Raw genomic sequence first — 21,348 nt, 5'->3', positions numbered from 1 at the left:
TTTATATTAGTGAAGAACTGTTATTCCTTTTCCTATGTCTTTGCCTGAAAGCCGTGGGGATTTGTGCTCGGTCACAGAAGATCAGAGAAACCTGCCACCAAATGGAGCAAAACAACTTCTGAACATCAGGACAAGGAGATCTCTGCTCAGAGACCATTAGTTGTGGGCAAAAAGCACTGGGTGTGGGCTACAAAAGAGAGACAAGTGTGTGTCTGGGGTCGCTGGGGCAAGGAGGTTGGCATCAGTATGAAGTGCACTTGTGAAGGCCATGGAGTGTCAGAATAAAGAGAAAATACAACAGTGTGTGTCCACAGGGGTGAGAGGGAGAGGAAAGAAAACAAGCAGACAACTCCAAAGTACTGTCTGGTGAAATGTATCGTGTTCAAGAGGACAATGAAGCTCGCAGAGGTAAGGACAGAATATTTTACCTGCTCAAGCATCCTCTTAAGGTCAGTGTTGAATTTATTACTTTGTATTCTCTTCTTTCGGGGTTGCAATTACACACTGCAGATATTCCAGGCTCTTCTCTGAGACTCAGGACAGCTGTTCCCGTCCTGTAATGATCTGCTGGGCATTCAGAGAGGAAATTATGTGAGCTGGTGCCATGTGAACATTAGAAGGGTGTTAGAAACAACACGTCAGGGAGAGTGACTGGGCCAGGAGTGGTCAGTGCTAAGCCACTTCTCCTCCGAGAGACACCAAGGGGGGCAGTGCCAGGAAAAAAGAGGCACCGGAGGTGGGGTGGTGGGGGGCGACAGGACAAGAGGCACGGAGAAGCGGGGACAAGAGGCACCCAGCACGTGACACGGGAACAAGAGGCACCGTGGGACGGGCAAGACTGGACGAGACACCGGGGCTCAAGGCGGAGGAGCGAGAAGGCACCGGGAGGGGCTGTCGGTAAGAAAGGGGGTTAAACAGGGAGGTCCCGAGCCCAGCGGGGCTGCCGGGGCCTACCGGTACCTCCGAGGCCGCGCCCTGGCCGTGCCGCCGGGCCGGGCCGGGGCTGGGTGAGGGGTTTGTTGTAGTAACGGCCGCGATGGCGGCGCGGCCGGCTCTGCCCGACTCGGTGCTGGTGCAGGTCCTGGCGCTGCTGCCGCTGCGGGACCGGCTGCGAGCGGCCAGGTAGGGTCTGCCCGGGCGGGAGCGGCCGGCTGCCGCCTCCCCGCCGCGGCGCTGACGGCCGATCGCCTTTCCGCAGAGTGTGCCGGCGGTGGCAGCAGCTGGCGCAGGACCGAGCGGTCTGGACACATGTGGATCTGAGCCCTCACCGGGTACGGGTCGCCCGTCCGCACCGGGACCGCGGCGGGGAGAGTTCCGCTGTGGGCGGGAGGGATGGGGGGAAGCGGCATCACCCCACTGTGCACAGACACTGACTGGGGGGGGTCGGGTCAGATCACCCCGCTGCGGGCAGAAGCTGAGGGGACAGGGGTGCCCTTCCCCAGCCGTGCCTGGATCCGGGCCCTGTCTCCCGCAGATCAGCCGCCGCATGCTGTGGCACCTGGTGCGGCACCGCCTCCCCGACAGCCTGTGCACGCTGCGGATGCGGGGCGTGCCTCGCTCCGGCGGCAAGCAGCGGCTCCTCTCCCCGGCACTGCTGGCTGCCCTTCGGAAGCGCTGCCCCCAGCTCCATCGGCTGTGCCTGACCGAGACTGACCTCCGCCATGTGCCGTACGAGAGCATGCCCGCCTCTGTCACCACGCTGGAGCTGAGCCTCTGCGACATCCCCGATGCCTGGTTCTCCGTGTCCCCTTCGGTGCCGCCGCCACAGGTACAACACCTCGCTATCCATAGCGTTCCCACCTTTTCTGACCATCATCTTCTTGACATTTCCTCACAGAACCACTTGAAGACGCTGAGCCTTTGCGGCACCTACCGCGTCACTGATACGGGGATCCAAGCGGCAGCTCCACACCTGGAAGAGCTCGAACGCCTGACTCTCCGGCACTGCATCATTGGCGATGCTGCCATGGTGTTCATCGGGCGGCACATGAAGCAGCTCCGCTACCTGGAAATCAGCAACGCCTACTTCCTGACAAACAGGGGGCTGGTGGCTATTGTGACCCTGGAGCACCTGGAGACCCTGTGCCTTGACCTCTATGATTTGGTCTCCCTTGGTACTGTTATCGCTTTGTTGCAAGTGCTGCCTCGCCTGAACCACCTCAAATTAGGTGGAACTTGCTTTGAAGATGAACTCCTCGGTAAAATTCAGGAGAATTTTCCACATTGCACCATATCTCACACTCTGTGACAGCCTGAAGTTCTATAGTTCTATCCTTCCCTAGTACACCTGAAGTGCTTTTTTTTTCTTCTTCTTTTTTTTCTTTTTTTTGGAAAAGCCTCTTTCCCTGTAGCTTTGGGACAGAATTCCCACTGGCCTTAAAATATTACAGTTTTTTCACATAAATATGTTAAAGAGCTTGTCATGTAAACTCCTCTTTGTTTTCCATGGATCAGAGGAATAGGAAAGCTGAGAAGCACACTCAGCCTTTGGGAACCCCACTGACCAAAACCTGGCTGGGGTGATGACAAGTTTAAGCTCTGTCTGCTCCTCTTTCTCCACTGCTGAGGATTAGGCAGCAGCTTAATGAGTGCAGAATTCAAGGAGTGAAGTGAAGCACCTTCCTGTCATGGAAAAAACAGACCTGGCAGCCAAAACCTCACAATTACAAATTCCTTCTCCTTTCCTTTAAATTCAGGTCTTCAAGTCACTTGTCAGACTGGTCATGAGGATTCCTGAACACCTGGTCCCAAGGGCCAGACATCCCCTTTGCCCCCAGGCATTGCTGGGGCTGCTGTTACCTCTGGGTTTTGCTGGTAACATCCACGTTTTCTCATCACCTTTTATTGCCTGCGTTCACACCCTCTTCCTCCTTCATTCCCCAATATCCTAACACCAGATAGCCACCTCAATGTTATGTTGTTATTCTTACAACATAAGAATATTTTTAGTCAATATTTTTAGGCAAATATTGTATTTATTTTAAAAAACTTGCAAGCTTTTAACTTTCATTTGAATCCTTGTTTTTAGGACTTGTTTTTTTTTTTTTTTTTTAATCTGCTTCAGCATCTCTCCTGCCCCTTAGGCCAGCCTTCCTTGTGACAAGAGCATCCCACAGGAAAAAGAGCAGGACAACTAATGCCTCAGTCAAGCCTTTTCTGCCCTGTTTTCATCCCAAACACCCCCTGCCCTCCATTCAGCTGCAGCACATGCAATAAACCTTTGGGTTTCAGATGGTCCTGGATGGCAGTGACCCTCCCTGCAGTGAAATCCTCATTGCTGTCAGGTGGCCTTTGTGCCCTTGCCTCTTTTTTCTTCCTAAGCCCAGTCTCAGGGTAGCTTCAGGGCAAATATCCAAAGGTAAAACGTTCCAGCTCTGCTTTGGAAAGCATCCCAAGGCTGCTGACTCAGTAACTACCACTCTGTGTTTATCCCAGACAAGGAGATTAACACTGGTGGAATCAGCCTCATTAAAACCTCCAGCATTCCCTGTTCCAGCTCTCTGAGGTGGGGAGGGACAGTACAACAGGAAAAGGGAAGATCAAGAACAGCAAAAATCCATCAGTCAGTCAAGCCACAGTGAGAGGCAGCAAGAACCTCAATGTTCTCCTGATCTTTGCAGCAGGATCTTTGCAATCCTGATGACACAACAACAGTCACAACATGCCAGTTTTCCATTCACTGACTGCTAAATAGGGAACAGCATTTACAGACTGATAGGGTGCAAAGTGGAGTGGTTTAGGTGTGGAAGCAGGAGGAGAGCTGTAAATATTGGATTACCATGGGCAAATTAGGGGAATAAACAACTGAAAGGTCTTTAATCAGCAGTTCTGGCTCTGCTCACCCTCCCCACATACCTGCCTGAAGCTCTTTGGAGGGCCATTCTTGACCTTTATTTCTTCTGATTTCCAAACTCAAGGGGTTTCTACTCAGTTCATCTCCATTCCATCTTTTGCTGACTTGAGCATTTCTTCCCCCAGCCCCACCTTCTCAGTGTCCATATACACATCATTACATCAAAGCCCAAATGTTTTTAAAAACACATAATAAATGAGTTTAGCTCAGAGACAGCTAAACCTTCAGCAAAACCAGGACACAAACACGGTCTTAGCATCCTGAGAGCAGCAGCAGTTCACAGCCCTCAAAGTGAATAGAAAACTCAGAGAAACCATAAAATTTGGGGTTATCAATCATTGCAGCAAGTGACCAAGCTGCTCCTCTGCCTCTTCACACACCAGCTTACACACATGTACCATGATTTCATACATGTATATATTTAATATTCATACCCAGGTGTCTTATCAGATCCAAATCAATTTTGTTTTCTCAGCCAAGTGCATCTGCTTGTGCCTTCTGTTTGGCTCCTGACTCTGAGAGCCTGGAGGATGCTGATGGTACACAGAGCTGAGGAGGAAAGTGCTGAATGACAGCAGGATGTGTGGGGACAGCTCCATGGGTGCACTGGCAGTTCTGGCACTTTTGTGAGCTACACTTTTGCTCGTGGTTTTCAAGTTTGTTGCTGGACTCCATGAGAGAGAAAAAAATTCATTAGCACAGAGGAGTTGGTTTTGAGTGTGGTGCAAATAGGAGTTTGTTCTTGGAAGGGGAAGGTCAGTGAAATCTTTCTGTCCTGACTCAGTTTATTTGAGAGCAGCGACGTTTTTAACCTGCATCTGCATTTTGGGTGGTTTAGAGCTAGAAAAGGTGAATTTCCTTCTTTTGCAAGTACACACCGCCATCGTGTGGTGTGCTTTGTGAGCGCTGACAGCGCCCAGGTAAGAGTCACACCCTCTCTGTCCCGGCACTATTAGTGTGGGAGCAGCTGGTGTAGGGGCACCGCTGGGGATCCTGAATCTTCGAGACTGAAAGAATGTCATCCTGCATGTCACTGGGAAGGAATCGTCTCACTGTTGACTGGGCACTTTATAGGCTGCAAAAGAAAAGCCAATTCCAGCACGGCCTCTTTCTCCTCTAGAACCTTTTCTGGGGTATGAACTGCTGAACATTCTTAGTTTTGTAACTGGACTCTGTGAGGCTGCAAGGGGAAAGGGAAGGCCAGTGCTTACTTTTTGTTTTAGGACTGACAGTAGAAGAAGCATTGCTGGACATGTTAAGTTTTGAAGCTGGGTTTTGGAGAGTGAAAAAATGTGATAGTACATGAGGCTGAGCAGGAAAATTCATGACTCCAGGGTGTGGTTGCTTTTCACAGGATGTTAGTTAAATGTTGAGACAGCACCAGCTTGCTGAGCCTGTGCTGATCTGCAGCTTCCTCTTGCCTCATGTAAGCCATGCAAACACACTGGTGCAATATTGCAGTTTTCTTCTCAGCTTTCTACCACAACATTTGCTGAATCTCGGAGTCTAAAGCTAAACAGAATTGTTTCAACATAAGTCTTGGGAACCTGTGCCAGCACAGTGTTCACTGACCTTCCCCCTCATGGCTGATAACCAGAATTTGGAAGGCAATTGTGGCAGTCACTCTCCTCTTGCAGCCTTTAAACCATGGTGCTCTGCAGGTTAATTCTCAGCCTTATGTAGCATTACACACTTGCAGTCTGTCAGTTTACTGTGGTGCAGAACACTGTATCTGCACAGAAGCACTCCAGCACATTGCACTTGTGGAGGTGCAAATCAAATTTCCATCATGGGCTCCTGGATGGGAATTACAGCTAATTTCCACAGGAAGGAAAGCATAGAGGCCCAGTACTTTAGGTGCAGGTCAGAAGTGACCCAGGGGAGGAAAGGTCCAGGCAGACCCATCTGTCCCAGCAGCTTTGTCTGGGAGAAATCCTTGGAGGTACAGGGGCATTCAGAATTTCTGCCACGGACTCCTAGATGAGAATGACAGTGCATTTCCAAGGTAAGGAAACAGCACCAGTGTTTCAGGTGCACTTGAAAGGTGGCCTTGGATATACTGAATTTTAGAGGTGCAATCCAAATTTTGGCCATGGGCTCCTGGGGAAAAAGAAAAAGGAATATTCTTCTCCATAGGAAGGAAAGCTCACAGCCCCAGTGTTTCAGGTACAGATGAGAGGCAGCCCAGGGGCATCAAGGCCAGTGGGACCACTGTGTCCTGGCAACTTCTGTCTGGGAGCAAGTCTTGGTACTAAAAAGTACTACAAGTAGATTACAGCATAACACAAAACAGTACAGGATATCAAGGTACCATATTAAAGCTAGCAAAAGAAATAGTATTGATTAGGAGTCAAATGTAACTGACCACTGAAATGATGATAATGTATACAGATTCACTTAACCTTCAGGGGAATAACTGCAAAGCAGGCAGCCCTGCTCGTGGGAGAAACTCTACACATTTCCAGGAAAAGTACAGAAAATGTCTGCTTTGTCAAAGTTTGGTGTAGCTTTTATAAAGTGAGGTGTCTGTCAGTCAGAAATCCAGCTTTATCTTCCAGATGCCAGACCAGTCTTAACCCCATGGCACCAAAATAACTCAATGCAAGACAGCTTGTCCTGTTTGAGTTATCTGACCACTTAACAAGCAACAGCTAAGCTCTTGTGTGGGGCGAGAGATGTGGAATCTCACGTTCAGCCCTGGGTGCCCGGCTGTGAGGGATGGCCCTTTTCCACGGGAAGGAAAGCCTCAGTGTCTGTGGGGCAGCTGAGAGGCCATCCCCAGCAAGCCAAGGCCAGCGAGACCTGTCAGTCTGGCAGCTTTGTCTGGGAGTAATCCTCGGATGTTCAGTTTTGGGAGATGGAATCCCAATTTCAGCCACAGAAGCCTGGCTACAGAGGAGCTCTCCAGTGCCCCAGTGTCTCCGGGCAGCTGAGAGCACTCCCATGGCCCTGCCTGTACTCACCCTGGGAGGCTGAGCCTGCCCCTCATCACCCCTGGCCCTGCCCATCAATCACTCTGAGCGGATGCCTCCACATTTCAATTACTCTTAGCACCGCCTGGCAATCCATCTCCTGGGCTGATCCCACCTGTCAATCACTTTTAGTCCTGCCTGTCAATCACTGACAGGCTAATCCCAGGCTTATAGCCCTTCACGGCCGACACAGACCCCGTAGCCCTAGACAGTCCCCGTAGCCCTCACAGCGCAGAGCCCTCGCAGTCTCCACAGCCCTCACAGAACCCCTCGCCCCCATCGCCCGCTCAGCTCTGCCAGCCCTCAGAGCCCCCACAGCCCTCACGACCGCCGCGCACGCGCCCTGCGCCTCACGCTCCCCGGCGCATGCGCGCCGCTCTCCCCGGCCTGCGGCCGCGTGTTCTGCCGTGCCCCGGATGTGGCCCCTGCCCGGGAAAATGGCGGCGCCGGGGTGGGCGGAGGGAGCGTTGTAGCGCCCGGTGCCGTCCCCGCCATGGCGGACCTGGGCCGGCAGCTGCACGAGTACCTCGCGCAGTCCAAGGCCGCTGCTGCCGCCACCGGTCCCAGCGCGGTCCCCGCAGTGCCGGCGGCCGGCGGCTCGCAGGAGGCGGGGAACGGCGGCGGGCTGCGGGCCTGGCTGGGGGCGCTGAACCCGTTCCCGCCGGGCAGTGCCCCGGGCGCCACGGTGTGGCCTTGGACGGGAGAGGAGGACCCGTGGCTGCCGGGGCTGTCGCGCTGGCAGCGGCTGGCGGGCAGCGGGCTGTGCGTGCTTCTGGCGGCGCTGTGCTTCGGGCTGGCCGGGCTGTGCGTGCCGCTGCTGCTGCTGCGCGCCCGCAAGTTCGCGCTGCTCTGGTCGCTCGGCTCGCTGTGCGCGCTGGGCGCCGCCGCGCTGCTGCGCGGGCCCGCTCGGCTGCTGCGGGAGCCCGGCCGCGGGGCGCTGCTGTACCTCGGGGCGCTCTTCGGGACGCTGTACGCCGCGCTGGCGCTGCGCAGCACCGCGCTAACTGCGCTGGGCGCCGCCGCGCAGCTCGGCATCGCCGCCACGGCGCTCCTGGCCGCGCTGCCCGGAGGTGCCGCCGGCCTGCGCCGCCTCGCCGGGCTGCTCCGCGCCGCCGTGTGCGGCCGAGGCAAGGCAGCACTGCCTCTGTGAGCCCGGCGCGCCGGGGAGGAGCGGCCGCGGCCCCGCGGGAGTCCCTCACACACGGAGCCGGAGCCTCGCGCTGTCGCCAGCCGACTCCCAGACCGGGGACGCCGCTTCTCTTCGCCTCCTCCGCGTCCCGGCACGTTTTACTCGCCAGCGCTCGAGGAGCAGCAGCAGCGGGGCTGGCAGCCCGGAGCGGCCCCGGTGACTCGGAGCTGCAGGTGCTGTGTGCGGTGTCAGCCTGCCGAGCCGCCCCCGGGCTCGTTGTCTGCCTTACCGCGCTGCCAGCTCCATAGCCGCGGCTTGGCATCGCTCCACCTCTGGGTGGGGAGCTGGCAGCATCCCGCTCATTCTCCAGCCCGGGACCGTGCGGCTGCTGCTGCGGCTGCTGCGGACCGCGCGGTCGGAGCCCATGCGGCGGCACTGAGGACTGAGGAGCGGCTGAGGTGCGCAAGGCTGACGGATGCTGAAACACGAAGATGATTTAGCAAAATGCCATCGAGGCTAGGGGAGGACATTGAAAAATTAACTGGTATTACCTCATTTTGTGCTGACCCCTACACTATGAACACATACTGGTTTTGCTGTCACCTCAGACCAGTGGTGAATACGAAGACTGTGGCCACTGAACTGCATTTCTCTCTATAAAGCAGCTTTAAAATAACCTTCCAGTAAGTGAAACAAACTTTCCTGGGGCTGTGGGTCACAAACACTGCCCATAATTGTAAGGGGAGGGGGTGTTCCTGCATGATGATGAGAGGATGCTAAGTGCTGATATTGGTCAAGACCATTGGCGTTTGCAGGTACTGCTGTTAGGGACCAAATTGGGCTTTAAAACGGGAGCTTCAGCTCTTAGAACTTCATTTTTGTGTATAGATATTGCTCTCTGAACTTGGGCAGGAGTTGCTTACTTGTCCCAGCCTGACCTTCAGAAACAGATTTGCCAGTAACTGGAGCTCTGCTCCAGTGCAGAAGCTGAGCTGCCTTAGGAGGGTGCTGAATTCAGGCTGGCAGGGCTGGCTGCTCCTCTTTGGGCCGGGCACTGGACCCGTGCAAGGAAATGGGACACCGGGGCCTCACTGCACAGAGCCCCCAGGGAGTTCTCACTGAGCAGCTGTGCCTCGTGGAGAAAATAAAGTCACTGCAATACTTACCTGCTATCACTATTTAGTTTTAATAGATTTACCAAATACTTTTCTGAATTAAACTGAAATTGTTAAAGGGGGTGCTTAAGTGTACATAGATTGCTTTAATAAAAATATTTGTGTCCAATTGTCAGTATAGACATTTCACTAATGGTAATTTTTTTCCATTAAGAATGTAGATCAGAGCTATCAGAATAGCATTAAATTAGCTCTCTTGTTTTTACAATTTCTAAATTACAGTATATAAAATTAATTTTATTCCTAACAGCAGTGTAAAATTAAATTTGAGACAACCTCTGAACTAACAGGGAGAGCATAAGAGTCTGTGTGCAGCACTGGTAAAATAACATGACCTGAGGAGTACAGAGGTATAATCCCATTAAATAACTGTGCCCATTTCCCAGTAATAGTGGGTCATGGTATCACAGAATGGGAAGCTGCTTCTGTCTTTGCTATGCTGTTACCTTCTAAGGTTTTGTAGAAATTATATCAAATTTTCTTAGGACTTTTTGAGCATATGATTGTGAAATACTTCAAAACTCCATTTAAAAAGCTGCCTCTTGAAGAGTATTACTTAAGTACCTCAATTGTTTAAGGAATTAAACAATCATCAGAGGAAATAAAAGCTGTCTAGATAAAGCTGGGTTTTCTCTTGTTAGATACACTTTACCTTATTTTGGTAGAGGACTGTGGTTTAATTAAAGCCTAAAGCTCACCCTCTGACTCACAGGGTCTAAGAATTAGACCTCTTTTAGTCCCTTTAACATATATTTAGCTTACTAAATAAAAAAAAAAAAAGAGGGCAAGCTTTCCTCTTTGCCAGTGATTAAATCATTAGTATTTCTTATGAAAACTTCAGGACAAATCCCAACTCCCAGACCAACACCCAAAGTGCCCAAAGTCCTTCAGATAGAGCTAAAAAGCATTTTTTCTCAAGGGACAAACTGTCATATCAGATGCATCTCAGCTGTTTCTAGTTAATTCCTTTTAGATCTTTCTGTCTCTCCTGAGCTCCATGGAAAAGATTTTATAGGATTTTCAGTTACAATTTTCAAATGTGATTTGATACACCACAAATTAAAAACTAAGTAAAAAGTGACTGACTGAACCAAGAGAACAGCAGTTAAAGCATCTGTGCTTTGGTGCCTTTGAGGAATATGGGACATCAGGACTTGAGCCAGTCTTTGGTAAACCTGCTTATGAGAAGATGCAGCAGCTGCCATGTGTTACTGGGTTGCAGGAGCCTCTAGAACTAAGTCTCATCCTGATTATAGCCTGAACTTCAAGGCAGGAGAGAGGGAAGCCTGGTAGTGGTTTTTCATTATATGTTCTACTTTCAATACAGGACCTTCCTGAGGGGTACCTGTACAATAAGTACTCATGTGATAACATTTTCACTGAGGCTTTAGGTGTTAAAGGAGCCTTCTGATAACATGGTGGCTGGAGATGATTAATAGGAATGATTTATGGGGAAAACAAACTCGTGGTTGGTAAGCAGCTTTATTATGAAATGTGGGAAATGGGAATAACCCCTCCTCCTCATTTCCCTCCTTTAGTAAAACCAGGTAACAATATCCTAAAGAAAAAGACACTTAAAAAAACTTATTCTGGAAATGATGAATTGCACTTCAGCAATTAATGCACCAGACTCTGCTGAACACCCACAGCTTTAAACAGTGTGTCACACAGCTGCTGTAAAACATACCAATCAAGCTGCTAAACTTTCTGTCTCAGTTTCTGAAAACAGATGCTGTTCTCAACAAAAATCTGTGGCTTGCCTAGGTGAAGTGCAGAATGCCAAACTTTGCTGTGATGTTTGTCTTAGGATCCAGGTTATGTAACTCACTCTATGTCTTTGACAACTTGTTCTAAACACTATTCCACTCTTTTCTGTTTCAGGATGGCAGACTAGCAAGCAGTGGTGATTGCCTGCATTTTGGAATTTTGACCTCAGCACCATTGTAGACAGCTGTGACTAAAGGTGAAAATGAAACTTCTCTGTACATGATAAACCAAAGCCCTAGGAATCACCTCTCAGTATTTTAACTGGCTGAGATTTCAGGAGGTAGTTCTGTTGCTCCATCTGAAACACAAGTTTGCCTAAATACAACCCTCTGTAGTAGTAGGTGAGTAAAGAATCACACACTGTTGATTTTTTTTTTGTTAATTTTTGCTCAAATTACATTCTGTATTCATACAAAACCAACGTAACTCTTTGACAAACTGTACATATAGAAACAAGTTTCTGTCTGGAGGTGAACTGAAATCTGTGGAGATGCTCCATGTTCCACAACACTTAAAAGAAATTCCAGCTCTTGACAAAACAAGAAAGTGAGGGGAATGGGAGTGGAAAGAACAAAACAAAGGTAGCCACAATATTGCAGCTAGAGGCAAATGACTGGTTCAGGAAAAGAAAGACCCTTGTTAGGAAACTAATGCACATTCAGTTATCCCAGTTAAGAATCCAGGTTCGTGGCATTGCAGGTGAGTCCAGAGTAGCAGTCTATTTAAATATTGTCCCACAAGGACTGGGCATGACCCAGTCAAAGCCTCTTCTATCGGCCTCGTCCACCCCGAGATCCTCCTCTCCGGGACTGGCCAGAGTTCATGTTATTTCCTCTTCCCCAGTTGCTGCTGCTCCTTCCTCCTCGAGAAGGGTTATTGCCTGCCCCAGGGCCTCCACCAAAGGCTTCCTCCCTGTGGAATCCATCGTGGTGGTCTCCATCTAGAGAACTGGACCTCCCAGATTTCTGCGCTCTCTGTGAAGGTCCCGAATTTCCTCGTCCTGCAAAGGAAGCACAGAACCAGTTACTGGTGTAAGTTTGAGCTGAGTCTCTTCTCAGACATGCCAGATATTGAGCTGCTTCTACTGTAGTGTCATCATTCATAAAGCAGCTGTAGCTGAGACCTGCAATTTTATGCCTCTTCCCTCACTACAAGTTTCTTATACAGATTTAGTGTCTCCATTACAGTTCAGAAAACGGACAACAATCAAGCAATTCCTTGGGAATTAAAGGAGCTTGTATTTGATACTGTCAGCAGGCACTGAAATGAAGTCAGAATAATGACAGCTTTTCCTCCAAACTGCCAGTTCTTGTGCTAACACTGTGGTTCTCTCCGTGTTTTTATTGCAAAATACTTTTTTTTAATCCTAAACAGACATTGCACTGTTGACAAATTGAGACAGTTGAGGCTGATGGTGAAGACCATGAGTAACATTACTGTTCTTTTCAATTTTTTGCTAAAAATAATAGAAAAATGCTTTATTTTACTACACTAACCTGGAACAAAAAGAACTCAAGCTCTTACTGCCAGGAACAGAATGTTCTAATTCTCACAGAATAGAATTTTCTAATTCTCACATACCTTTTTGGTTTTGATATGTTTGCTATGAACAACAAAAAACCTCAACCCAATTCATTAGCCTAAAATAAGAAGCAGTATTCTGAGAAAACAAAATCAGTGGTAACCTTGTTTTAAGGACACATACTACAGCTAAATTCAGGTATTTTTGCTGCACTTTAGCAAGAGTGATTTTTGTTGACTGTGGTTGGTTCCATGTAAAACAGTCACCAAATTCTTTCACAGAAACATTCATGGAGTTTTAATCTTCAAAGGACTTTCCCAATACAACTGAAGATGACACAGCCCACATATGAAGTATTGTTCATGGTTTGTTTATCAGGCTTTCTGCCATCATTCTAAACTTTCTTTAGCATGTTATATTACCACATTTGTGCCTGGACAACAATTGTTTTGACTTTAACAAAGAATCTGACAGAGTTACCACAATCATTACTGAAGCTGGAAAGGAATCCTTACAGATTTGATAGATGCTGGCTAAGTTGAGAACTACAGCATGTGATATGGAAGGAAAAATACTGGTAGAGAAGTTTATCAGCAGATAAACATCTGTGAAGGAATGATAAAATGTAAAACATCTGTGATAACATTTAAAACATCTGTGAAGGAATGATAAAACCTGGGAACAGAGTCCATGCAGAGGAGGAGTGGCAAGCAGTTAAAACTGAATGAGCTTTGGGACAGTGCTGAGAGAAGTGGGCTGGGATTCAGTGTTCAGTGGCAACAGACAGAGCTGTGCAGCCTAACAGCAACAAATTCAGCTGCAGGCTGCCAGCTCAGCATCTAGGAGCAAATGAGAAGGATGTTTGTCACTGATCAGTACCTGACGGTGGGTAGTCATTGTGAGGACATTAAAGAAAGACAGTATTTACACAAGAAAACAGAAGCCCTGAGATCTGTAAGAAATAGGATTAAGAACTGGCCTGATGCTAACAGCACTGACTCCAGAAGAATGTGTTCTGTGGGTTACAGAAACATGGGACCACTTAGAGGGAACTACAACACCAGGGACTGTGAGGAAAGAATGGAGAAAGTGGAACAAGTACAAGACAAGTGTAGAAATGCATGGCTACACCACATCTTAAACAGTGTGTGCAATTCCTAATTACCTCATTTAATTTAGAAAAGGAACATTTAAAACTTAAAATAGCACATACAGAGTAACATGGATAGTGAAAGAGACAGAACAATTTCTAGAAAGAATAAAGAAATCAGAGCTCTGACTTGGAGAAGAGCTGGTTCAGGCTGGAAGTGGTGGAGTTCAGTGCAATCAGAGGTGGCATTCAGTAATAACAGGGACCAACATTCAACTTAATTACAACACAAGACATCAAATTAAATTAGTGAATGATAAGCATAGATCAAGGGAAAAACATTTTCCCTCTTTTTTTTTTTTTAAAGCACAGTCTACTTCAATTAAGTTTTAGAGGTCTGTCCATGGATGTTGTGTATATCAAAAGTTTACATGATTCTTCAAGCAATTAGAGGAGTACACAAAAGGTAACTAGAAAGCCATTAAATATAAAAATAATGTTTTAGTAAGTGAGATCTTCAGAGGTTTAGAGAGCACTTCAGGGACATATCACTCCAGGCTCAATGTTCTTATATTTGAGTTAAAGAATAACATCACAAGCATTAATATTTATAAACAACTATTCTGAAAATGAGGGAAAAATGTTCTTAATGAGTTTTCCAGCTGGAGTAACAGGGAACCAAAAACCAACTACTTTTCAACAGGGCAATAAAGAAGAGGATTCTGTGATGCTGGAGACAAGATTTGGATTTGATGTTTGAAAATCCCTCTGTTCTTATGTTCCTGTAAGACTGGTCTGTAACTTCCCAGCTGGTAAAATCAGATATTTACCAGTTCAGCTTTATCCCCTCTGAACAGAGAACTTCTGGATACACTTACTACTGAAAATACATGCCAGTGTTACTTAAGGGTTGTAATCAAAGGGGCTTTTTACCTTTGCCCCTCTCCTCTGGAGGTCCACCTGGAGCATCCATGTCCCTGTGCTCAGAGGTTCCTGGTCCATCGTGCCAGGGACGTTTCCGTGGTGGCAGTGAGGCCATGTCCATGCCCTGGAGTGAAGAGGAACGTTCTCTGTTGGCTGGAGAGTGCCCATCATGAGGAGGGTGATCTGGACGAGGACCTGTGCATGAAAACACAAGATAAGTAATGTTTATTGGATTGTTATTCTTCATTTTTGAAGGCAGCCACATAAATTTACAAACTGCCCACACTGTTTGGCACACAGTTTGGAGTTAAAATTATGTAAAGCTTCTCCTCTGTCCCATTTTTTAGTAAAAAAGCTAAAGGTAAAACAGATTTTAAAGATGATGGGAAAGAAAAGTGTGGCAGATGTAAAGTGTTCTTTCCAGTATAAAATACCTCCATGTATTTTAGAGACAATCACATCTTCATTTATTCATGTGCCATTTGTGCTTTGTTTTCCATTACATTCTACAGCTCTGTCTTGCCCCATATGGGGCTGCCTTTAGTAACACAACTGCAAATATAAGTTGTCAGACATTGCTGAAGAGATAGCAACACAGAGAAAGATTCCTGTTGGCATTAATAAAGATATTTAAAAAACCCCATGACATGTGATTCAGTCATCCAGAGGTGACAACTGCCTGGGCAGTTCTGGACTGTACAAGAACACAACTGAAAATCAAGGCTTTGAGGCCACAATCACTTCTATTCACTGTATTTAGAGACAGTTAAATTCTGTATAGTTCTTTCTTCCTAAAATTAAAAGACCAAAGAACTGCATTTGGCTTTTCTCATGGTAAAATACTGGTAACAAACGTGAGGTACAGGAAAAATACATGATTTTTAAAATAATTTTTAAAGTTATTATATTGTAGAAGTCTACAAAGCTCATGAAATTTTTTACCTGGTTCTCTGTTTCCATCCCAGGAGTCTGGTTTCCTCCCTCCTTCAAAGCGTGGGAATTCATCTGGAGTAGGAAGCAAACCCTTCCGAGCTCCTGAGCAGTAAGAGAAGCAGGGGACAGGAGTGAGAAGAGACATTGTATTCATGAAAATAATGTCACCTGCCCAAGAAACGCCTTTCCTTCCTCATCCTTGTGTTTCTGTGTGGAAGAACATTCCCCTTACCTCTCGGAGCACCTCGACCTCGCCCCCGAGCACCATGGTCCCTTCCTCTGGAGTTTTCATCTGGAGAGTCAAAAGCATCATCTGGCCCAAAATCTTCAGGGCCAGGAAAGCCATCTCTGCCCCTGGGTCCCCGGCCCTCGTGCCTCGAGGGTCCTCCTCTTCGGAAGCTACAACAAAGAACATGATACAAATGTGGCTTTTAGGCACAATTGAAGCAGCTTAGTGATCGACTCATTTCTAAACTGTTTCACTTTATGCTACAGAACATACAGTTAGTAGAACAGGATTTGTAGGTGGAAAAGTGCCCATTTCTGCCTTTGAGCACTTTGATAGTAAGCTTTGTAATCTTCCTTTCATATTTCCTTCCGCTGATTATGTTGGCTTTTCATACAAGAAAAATATTATTAAACATAGTGCATTCATTTAATGAAAAGGTGGGAAAAACAGTCAATGAGTGATGATAGATACAAGGTGAGGTAAGGCAAGGCAAAGTGTGAGTTCCCCTTAACTCTGATGCTCTTACATTCCCCTTCCCTTTTTTTCTTTCCATTTCCATCATAAACTGAAAACATAGAAGCAATGAGAGTTGTGGCTGTAACAAAACATTACAGGATCTCATTCCTATTAGCTCTATGATTCTTTTGCCAGACAATTCTCCTTTTCATTCCATTCTTCCAAGTTTACAATTCTAGCAAATGCATCTAGACTGCCCTTGGATCTGCAGGCACAGCGATGGCTGAACAGTGCACAGTGGCATTCTGCAACCTGAAGAGCAGTTTATCCAACTGCACTAATGAATTTTGTGTTGCAAAATATAATTACGAGCCTGATATTGATAACTGCTGTCTAGAGTAAGTACCAAGGGCATCTTTCAGGAATTTGATTGGGTTCTGCACAGCACCTTTGCTGAGTACAGCTCCTCCAGCACTGCACTGAGGCCTTGGACAGCCCTTCAGAGAGGAGAATGGCTCTTGCTGAGCTGTCAGTGCCATGCCAGGTAAGCCTGCAGCTGGCTGTGTGAGTAACTAGCAGTTCTGTTCCTGACACAAGCAGTTCAAACGCCTGGAGGGTTTGCAAAGCTCACCCTGCCCTGTGAGGACGCCTGTCTGTCACAGCCCGGCTGAGTGTTCCGGTGGTGCAGGCACACTGGTGTCCCCACCGTGCCACCCACGCTACTCTGCCCCCCCTCAGTGACAGCACACGGTGTGGAGCTCTCCTTGCCCCGTCACAGATGCCTCCCACCTCCCCAGTGTTCCCAGTTCCACACTGGCTGAACTGGAAGCACACAGCATTCCCGTGGTGTTGGCTGTGTGCAGCGTCCCCTTCCCCAGCTCATTAACGACACAGTGCATCCTATTACAAGCAAAACTTTAGATACTTTTATTTAGAATTTTAACAACATTAACCTTTTAATTACAAATTTAAATATTTTAACAGTAGTCATAACACAATACAATATTCTTAAACTTTTACATTGTTTTTAATAAAAAACAATAGGTCTGTCTCCACCTCCCAGAAAACAAACACAATACAGAGAGGAGGCTGCTGTGCCTGTACAGGTACAACAGTGGATGGAGGAGTGCTTTGTATGGACCATGAACCATTTACATTAACCTGCATGGTTTGGGAAAACAAACTCAACAGTTTCAGGTACAAATGGTTCAAATAATCACAGAGCAATATTGTTTAGCCTTGAAAGAGCACAGTCCTCTAGAGGTTTCTTAGAGGGCCTCCTGCTTTAATACTGATATGGTGTGATTCAACTTAGCTTGGAAATTACCAAGATTTTCAACATGAGGCCCCAGGGCTGCAGGAACAGGGCCTTTCCTATTTCAGGCAATTTATGGACATAGCTTGAGTTTTGAAATCTACGAAACCTACGCCTGACACAGCCACAGCTCCTAATATTGTGTTATGGATATCCTTATTTGCCTTTTCGTATCAGTCACACATAAAGCCCTGCCTTGCATCGGGTTCAGTTCCTGTTTGACTGCTCTCACATCTTCTTCCCCGAGGCCTAGGACCTTACTGTACACAACTACACACTGTGCAGATTAGCAGGCAGGAAGAGGCAGGTCTCTGCAGTAGAAGCATCATGTTGATAAAGAGTAAGAACAGGACAGGGATGAAAAGGATGGGAAATTAGAGAGAAACACACATACACACATTTGCCTCTCATGCTTGATCAAACCAGTTACAATCTCAATTTCAAACCAAGTCAGCTAAACGAGTGGTTGGGATTAAGTCCACCACAGCATCTGCAGTAAATGGCACCTAGTTCACCTTCATTCTAAGAAAATCATCAAATTTACAAGCACAGTGAGCCTTTTAGAGCCCTGTGCCATTTCACTTCAAACTTTCTGGGCAAACACTTGTACTCTGATAAATAGAATACTCTTAGTTCAAAAGTCAGATTTGCAGGTCACAAGGTTCTTGTTTCCCTTCCTGAAACTTTTTAAAAATCAGGACCATAATAAAATATTTGCCAGTCCCTAAACATTTTCAATATAAGATCTGAAAAATCTCTACTGAGCTTCTAAAAGTCTTGTCTGCTGTGTCTTTTAGAGTTCTATGATGCAGACCATTGGACCACTGGACCATCCAACTGGATTTTCTCTGGCTTTACTTTTTAAAAATGGCTTTAATTGTTACCTTCTTTAAGTTACTGTTCATTTCTTTTCATACTCTTCACACAAAAGGAAGTTACATCTTACAGAGCTAGGTAGAAAATAGCTAAAAGAAGAGCTGTATAGATGCAAAGTAAAAGGAATGTAAGAAAATGATTAAAAAGGCAACTAAAACACACAAAATTCACATTATGTGGAGACCACAGCATATTTGTAACAAGCACATGTTCTTATACATAGAGAGTTGGTGGTCAGTGAGAGGCTTAGACCTTGGAGGCCAAATTTCATTTAATTAAACTAACATAAATCTGGAGCAATTTTGCTGATAATTCATTTCAGTGACAGCATTAATTCCTCCATATTTACATTGGTAACTAAAAGCAAATTTATCCCTTTGTGATTTATTCGGAGATTGTGAGCAATGACAAGGGCATTGCTGTAAATCAGATTATTTTTGAGTTCTTCGCTTGGCATTAAGAAATAAGTCAGAAAGAGAAATAAAATTTCTACAAGCAAATGCATGAAAAAATAAGTCTCGACAGTCCAACAGATGCTGTAAGTCTGGCCCTTCTATGTGGCAGTCACATCACTGCTCCTGCTCCTCACAAGGGCATTGCATCTCATCCTACAGTCTCTACAGTCATACTGTAGTTTGTGACTGGAGACAGAATCTCAAAATCCACTTCTAGTGTTCAAAAGTTTGTCACTTTAACCTTTAAGTCTCCTCTCAATTTTCATCAAAATGGTCTCAGATCTTCATCCTGTGTCACTGGATCTTCTCTACAAACTTTCCCCCTTCTCTTTACTTACTGTTTAAAGACACGGAAGCTGCTGTGTACAATGACCACTTTTCAAGTTTTCTTCTATTACTGAATGATTTTTATGGACTCTACACTCAGGTATATTAGAGTTTTCATTTCCTTATTGGTTTCCAGTTTATAAATCTGAAACAGATAGACTCCTTAATGAAAAGGAAACCAGGAATGAAAGAGTTCCCTCCATTTACCCTTTAACCCAAGAAAGAGAAAGGGATTCATTCTTACCTCTCGTCTCGCCTTCCTCGGAAGCGCGCATCCTCAGGATCCCGTGGGTATCTGTCATCCGAAGGTCTCCGTCCTTCCCAAGCACCAGGAGGCCCCCGGTTGGAACCACCTCCTTCAAATTCCCTGTGATCAGGAGGAAAGGGAGGCCCAGGTCCACCTCGTCTCCATTTCTCATCTTGCAATGGCGGGCCTCCCCTCCCCTCGAACTCTCGTAAGCGATGGCCGAATCTCTTGTCAGGGTGGAAATCATCCCGGAAGTCGTCGGGCCGATCGAAGTCGTCGTGGAAGTCGGGGTGAGGTCCCCGCCTGTCGGGCATGCCCCTGCTGTCCCTGCCATCGCCCCAGTCCTGGCCCCCTCGGAACAGGCCCCTCTCGGGCCCGTGCTCGGGGCCGCCGCTGTTCTGCTCGTGCCGCCGGTCCGACAGCGGGCCCAGGTGATGGTTGGGTGGCCCACGGGCATCGCCTGGAGGGACAAGAAAAATCACAGCACGTTTCTGTAACCATTTCTAAATCACTTCAGGATGCTCTAGTTCAAACAGTTCTAGAAAGCATGTGGGATAGCTTTCACATGAAACAATATCTCTGAGAAAATTTTTCCTGTATATCCCACCCCACATGTCTGGAAGCTTTTCTCTCAGCCAAGGGCCTGCACTGTGCTGCAGCCATTTCTCCCTGGGTGCACTGCACTGGGACAGCCCCTCTTTGAGGAGACTGACTCCCAGGAGAACAGACAATATGTTAAATTACCTTTATTAAGACCAGGTCCTTGGTTGTGAGGGCCCAGACGACCTTGTCCTCCTTGCTGGCCCAGGCCTGGTATCAGTGGAGGAGGACCTGGGTTCTGTCCATCCTGTGAGCATGGAAGAACAAAAGCCACGTGAATTCCATGTGTGAGTAATGAAAAATGTTTGTAGGAGTGCAAAACAATTTTCTTTCCAGAAGGTCTGCAGCTGCACAGGTTGTACACAGAAACAGCTCATGTTCCAATGGTTTCAGCCTCAGTTTGCAGACATTCCCATCAGTTATGCTTCAGTCACTGAGAAACACAGCATTCATAGGAATAGCTTTGCAGCTATTCACATTTTATCTGTCACAGCCAAAGATGATAAAGCTCATATTCTTCCTAAGTATGAATATTCTATAAGAATGTATTGAATTTATTGAGTATTTGATACAAATATTCTGTTCCTCTGGAAGAACAGAGGAATTTTCCTGAGGAAAATATGTAAATTTGGTTGAAAAATATCAGGTACTGATTTACAGGCAGTTAAAGAGCTTCACAGACCAAAGAATTCATTTGGAAATGAACAAAAAAGAGAAACTATATATACAAAAATAAGTATCAAGAATGTTGGGATGAGGGGACAACAACAAGGCCATAAGGAAACCTCTTCTCTAAAACTCTCTAAGTTTTTAACATGGAAATACATGAGTTTAATTTTTAACATGATGGCAAAGTTCATTTTTCTTCATTTTAGGATTAAAAAAAAAGCAGAGGCAGTAGAGTGGGCAGAATTTTGTGTGCCTTATGTGATCCCAAAGAAAAAAATAAAGTATATAAGTGGTTTTTGGTATAATTTTCTCATTTTTTGGTGAATTTTAAAGGATAAAATTATAAGTGGGTTTTGGTATAATTTTCTCATTTTTTGGTGAATTTTAAAGGATAAAATTATGATGTTTAAATTCAGCTGCTGTCACTGACTCATGCAGGACCTGCTGTGGTGACATTGGCAAGAAAACTGTGTCTGGATGATGTTCTGATTCTGCCTTTCAACAGCACAGGGCTGACAAAAAGTTATCACTTGGGGTTTGTGCTTGACTGGAACTGAAAAGGGACATGTACAGAATTTACACCACAGATAAAGAATCCAATCCAAATAAAAATATGAACCAGACAGAGCTGAATCCTGCAGGGCTGCAATAGAAAACCTTCCTCTGCTGACATGACCAAAAAGCCAATCCCCCCCCAAACCCTTACCAGAAACCCCTAAAAATGTCATTTTTTTTCCTAGACATGTTTAGTATGCAACATTTAGGCTTGGCCTTCACACTAACTTGTTAAAATCCTTCCAGACTGCAGT

The 21,348-nt window shown here is 46.5% G+C and overlaps 3 protein-coding genes across 4 annotated transcripts in view; 2 read left to right on the top strand and 1 right to left on the bottom strand.

The window, feature by feature from the left end:
• The first annotated feature begins 1,036 nt into the window (after positions 1-1,036).
• Positions 1,037-2,413, top strand: LOC136560801 (F-box/LRR-repeat protein 12-like). The gene is made up of 3 exons (XM_066556856.1): positions 1,037-1,122; positions 1,199-1,271; positions 1,475-2,413. The coding sequence occupies exons 1-3, from the start codon at positions 1,037-1,039 to the stop codon at positions 2,246-2,248; spliced, it is 933 nt and encodes a 310-aa protein (XP_066412953.1). The 3' UTR covers positions 2,249-2,413.
• Positions 2,414-7,263: 4,850 nt separating this feature from the next.
• Positions 7,264-20,844, top strand: SFT2D3 (SFT2 domain containing 3). 2 transcript variants are annotated; one of them, XM_066556475.1, is made up of 5 exons: positions 7,264-8,637; positions 11,011-11,092; positions 11,740-11,927; positions 14,212-14,650; positions 15,398-20,844. In XM_066556475.1, the coding sequence occupies exon 1, from the start codon at positions 7,319-7,321 to the stop codon at positions 7,973-7,975; it is 657 nt and encodes a 218-aa protein (XP_066412572.1). In that variant the 5' UTR covers positions 7,264-7,318; the 3' UTR covers positions 7,976-8,637; positions 11,011-11,092; positions 11,740-11,927; positions 14,212-14,650; positions 15,398-20,844. The 2 variants fall into 2 exon arrangements, with proteins under 2 accessions (XP_066412572.1, XP_066412573.1); XM_066556476.1 differs by lacking the exon at positions 11,740-11,927.
• WDR33 (WD repeat domain 33) overlaps positions 11,260-21,348 on the bottom strand; it is a 71,343-nt gene continuing 61,254 nt past the window's right edge. Inside the window, exons 18-23 of the mRNA XM_066556474.1 lie at positions 20,015-20,117; positions 19,268-19,730; positions 15,598-15,764; positions 15,375-15,467; positions 14,442-14,627; positions 11,260-11,896 (exon numbers count right to left, since the gene is read on the bottom strand). Coding sequence (XP_066412571.1) covers positions 11,667-11,896; positions 14,442-14,627; positions 15,375-15,467; positions 15,598-15,764; positions 19,268-19,730; positions 20,015-20,117 — 1,242 coding nt within the window. The 3' untranslated portion in view covers positions 11,260-11,666. The remainder of the gene's footprint in view (positions 11,897-14,441; positions 14,628-15,374; positions 15,468-15,597; positions 15,765-19,267; positions 19,731-20,014; positions 20,118-21,348) is intronic.

Source organism: Molothrus aeneus, chromosome 10 (genome assembly GCF_037042795.1).
Source record: "Molothrus aeneus isolate 106 chromosome 10, BPBGC_Maene_1.0, whole genome shotgun sequence".
Classification (NCBI taxonomy): domain Eukaryota; kingdom Metazoa; phylum Chordata; class Aves; order Passeriformes; family Icteridae; genus Molothrus; species Molothrus aeneus.
Note: the sequence above shows the minus strand (reverse complement) of the source record. Positions and strands in the feature narration are given on the sequence as shown.

Coding starts and splice junctions, on each gene's coding strand:
- LOC136560801 (XM_066556856.1), top strand. CDS start 1,037: ATGGCGGCGCGGCCGGCTCTGCCCGACTCGGTGCTGGTGCAGGTCCTG. Junction 1,123..1,198: donor GACCGGCTGCGAGCGGCCAG/GTAGGGTCTGCC, acceptor GCCTTTCCGCAG/AGTGTGCCGGCGGTGGCAGC. Junction 1,272..1,474: donor TGGATCTGAGCCCTCACCGG/GTACGGGTCGCC, acceptor TGTCTCCCGCAG/ATCAGCCGCCGCATGCTGTG.
- SFT2D3 (XM_066556476.1), top strand. CDS start 7,319: ATGGCGGACCTGGGCCGGCAGCTGCACGAGTACCTCGCGCAGTCCAAG.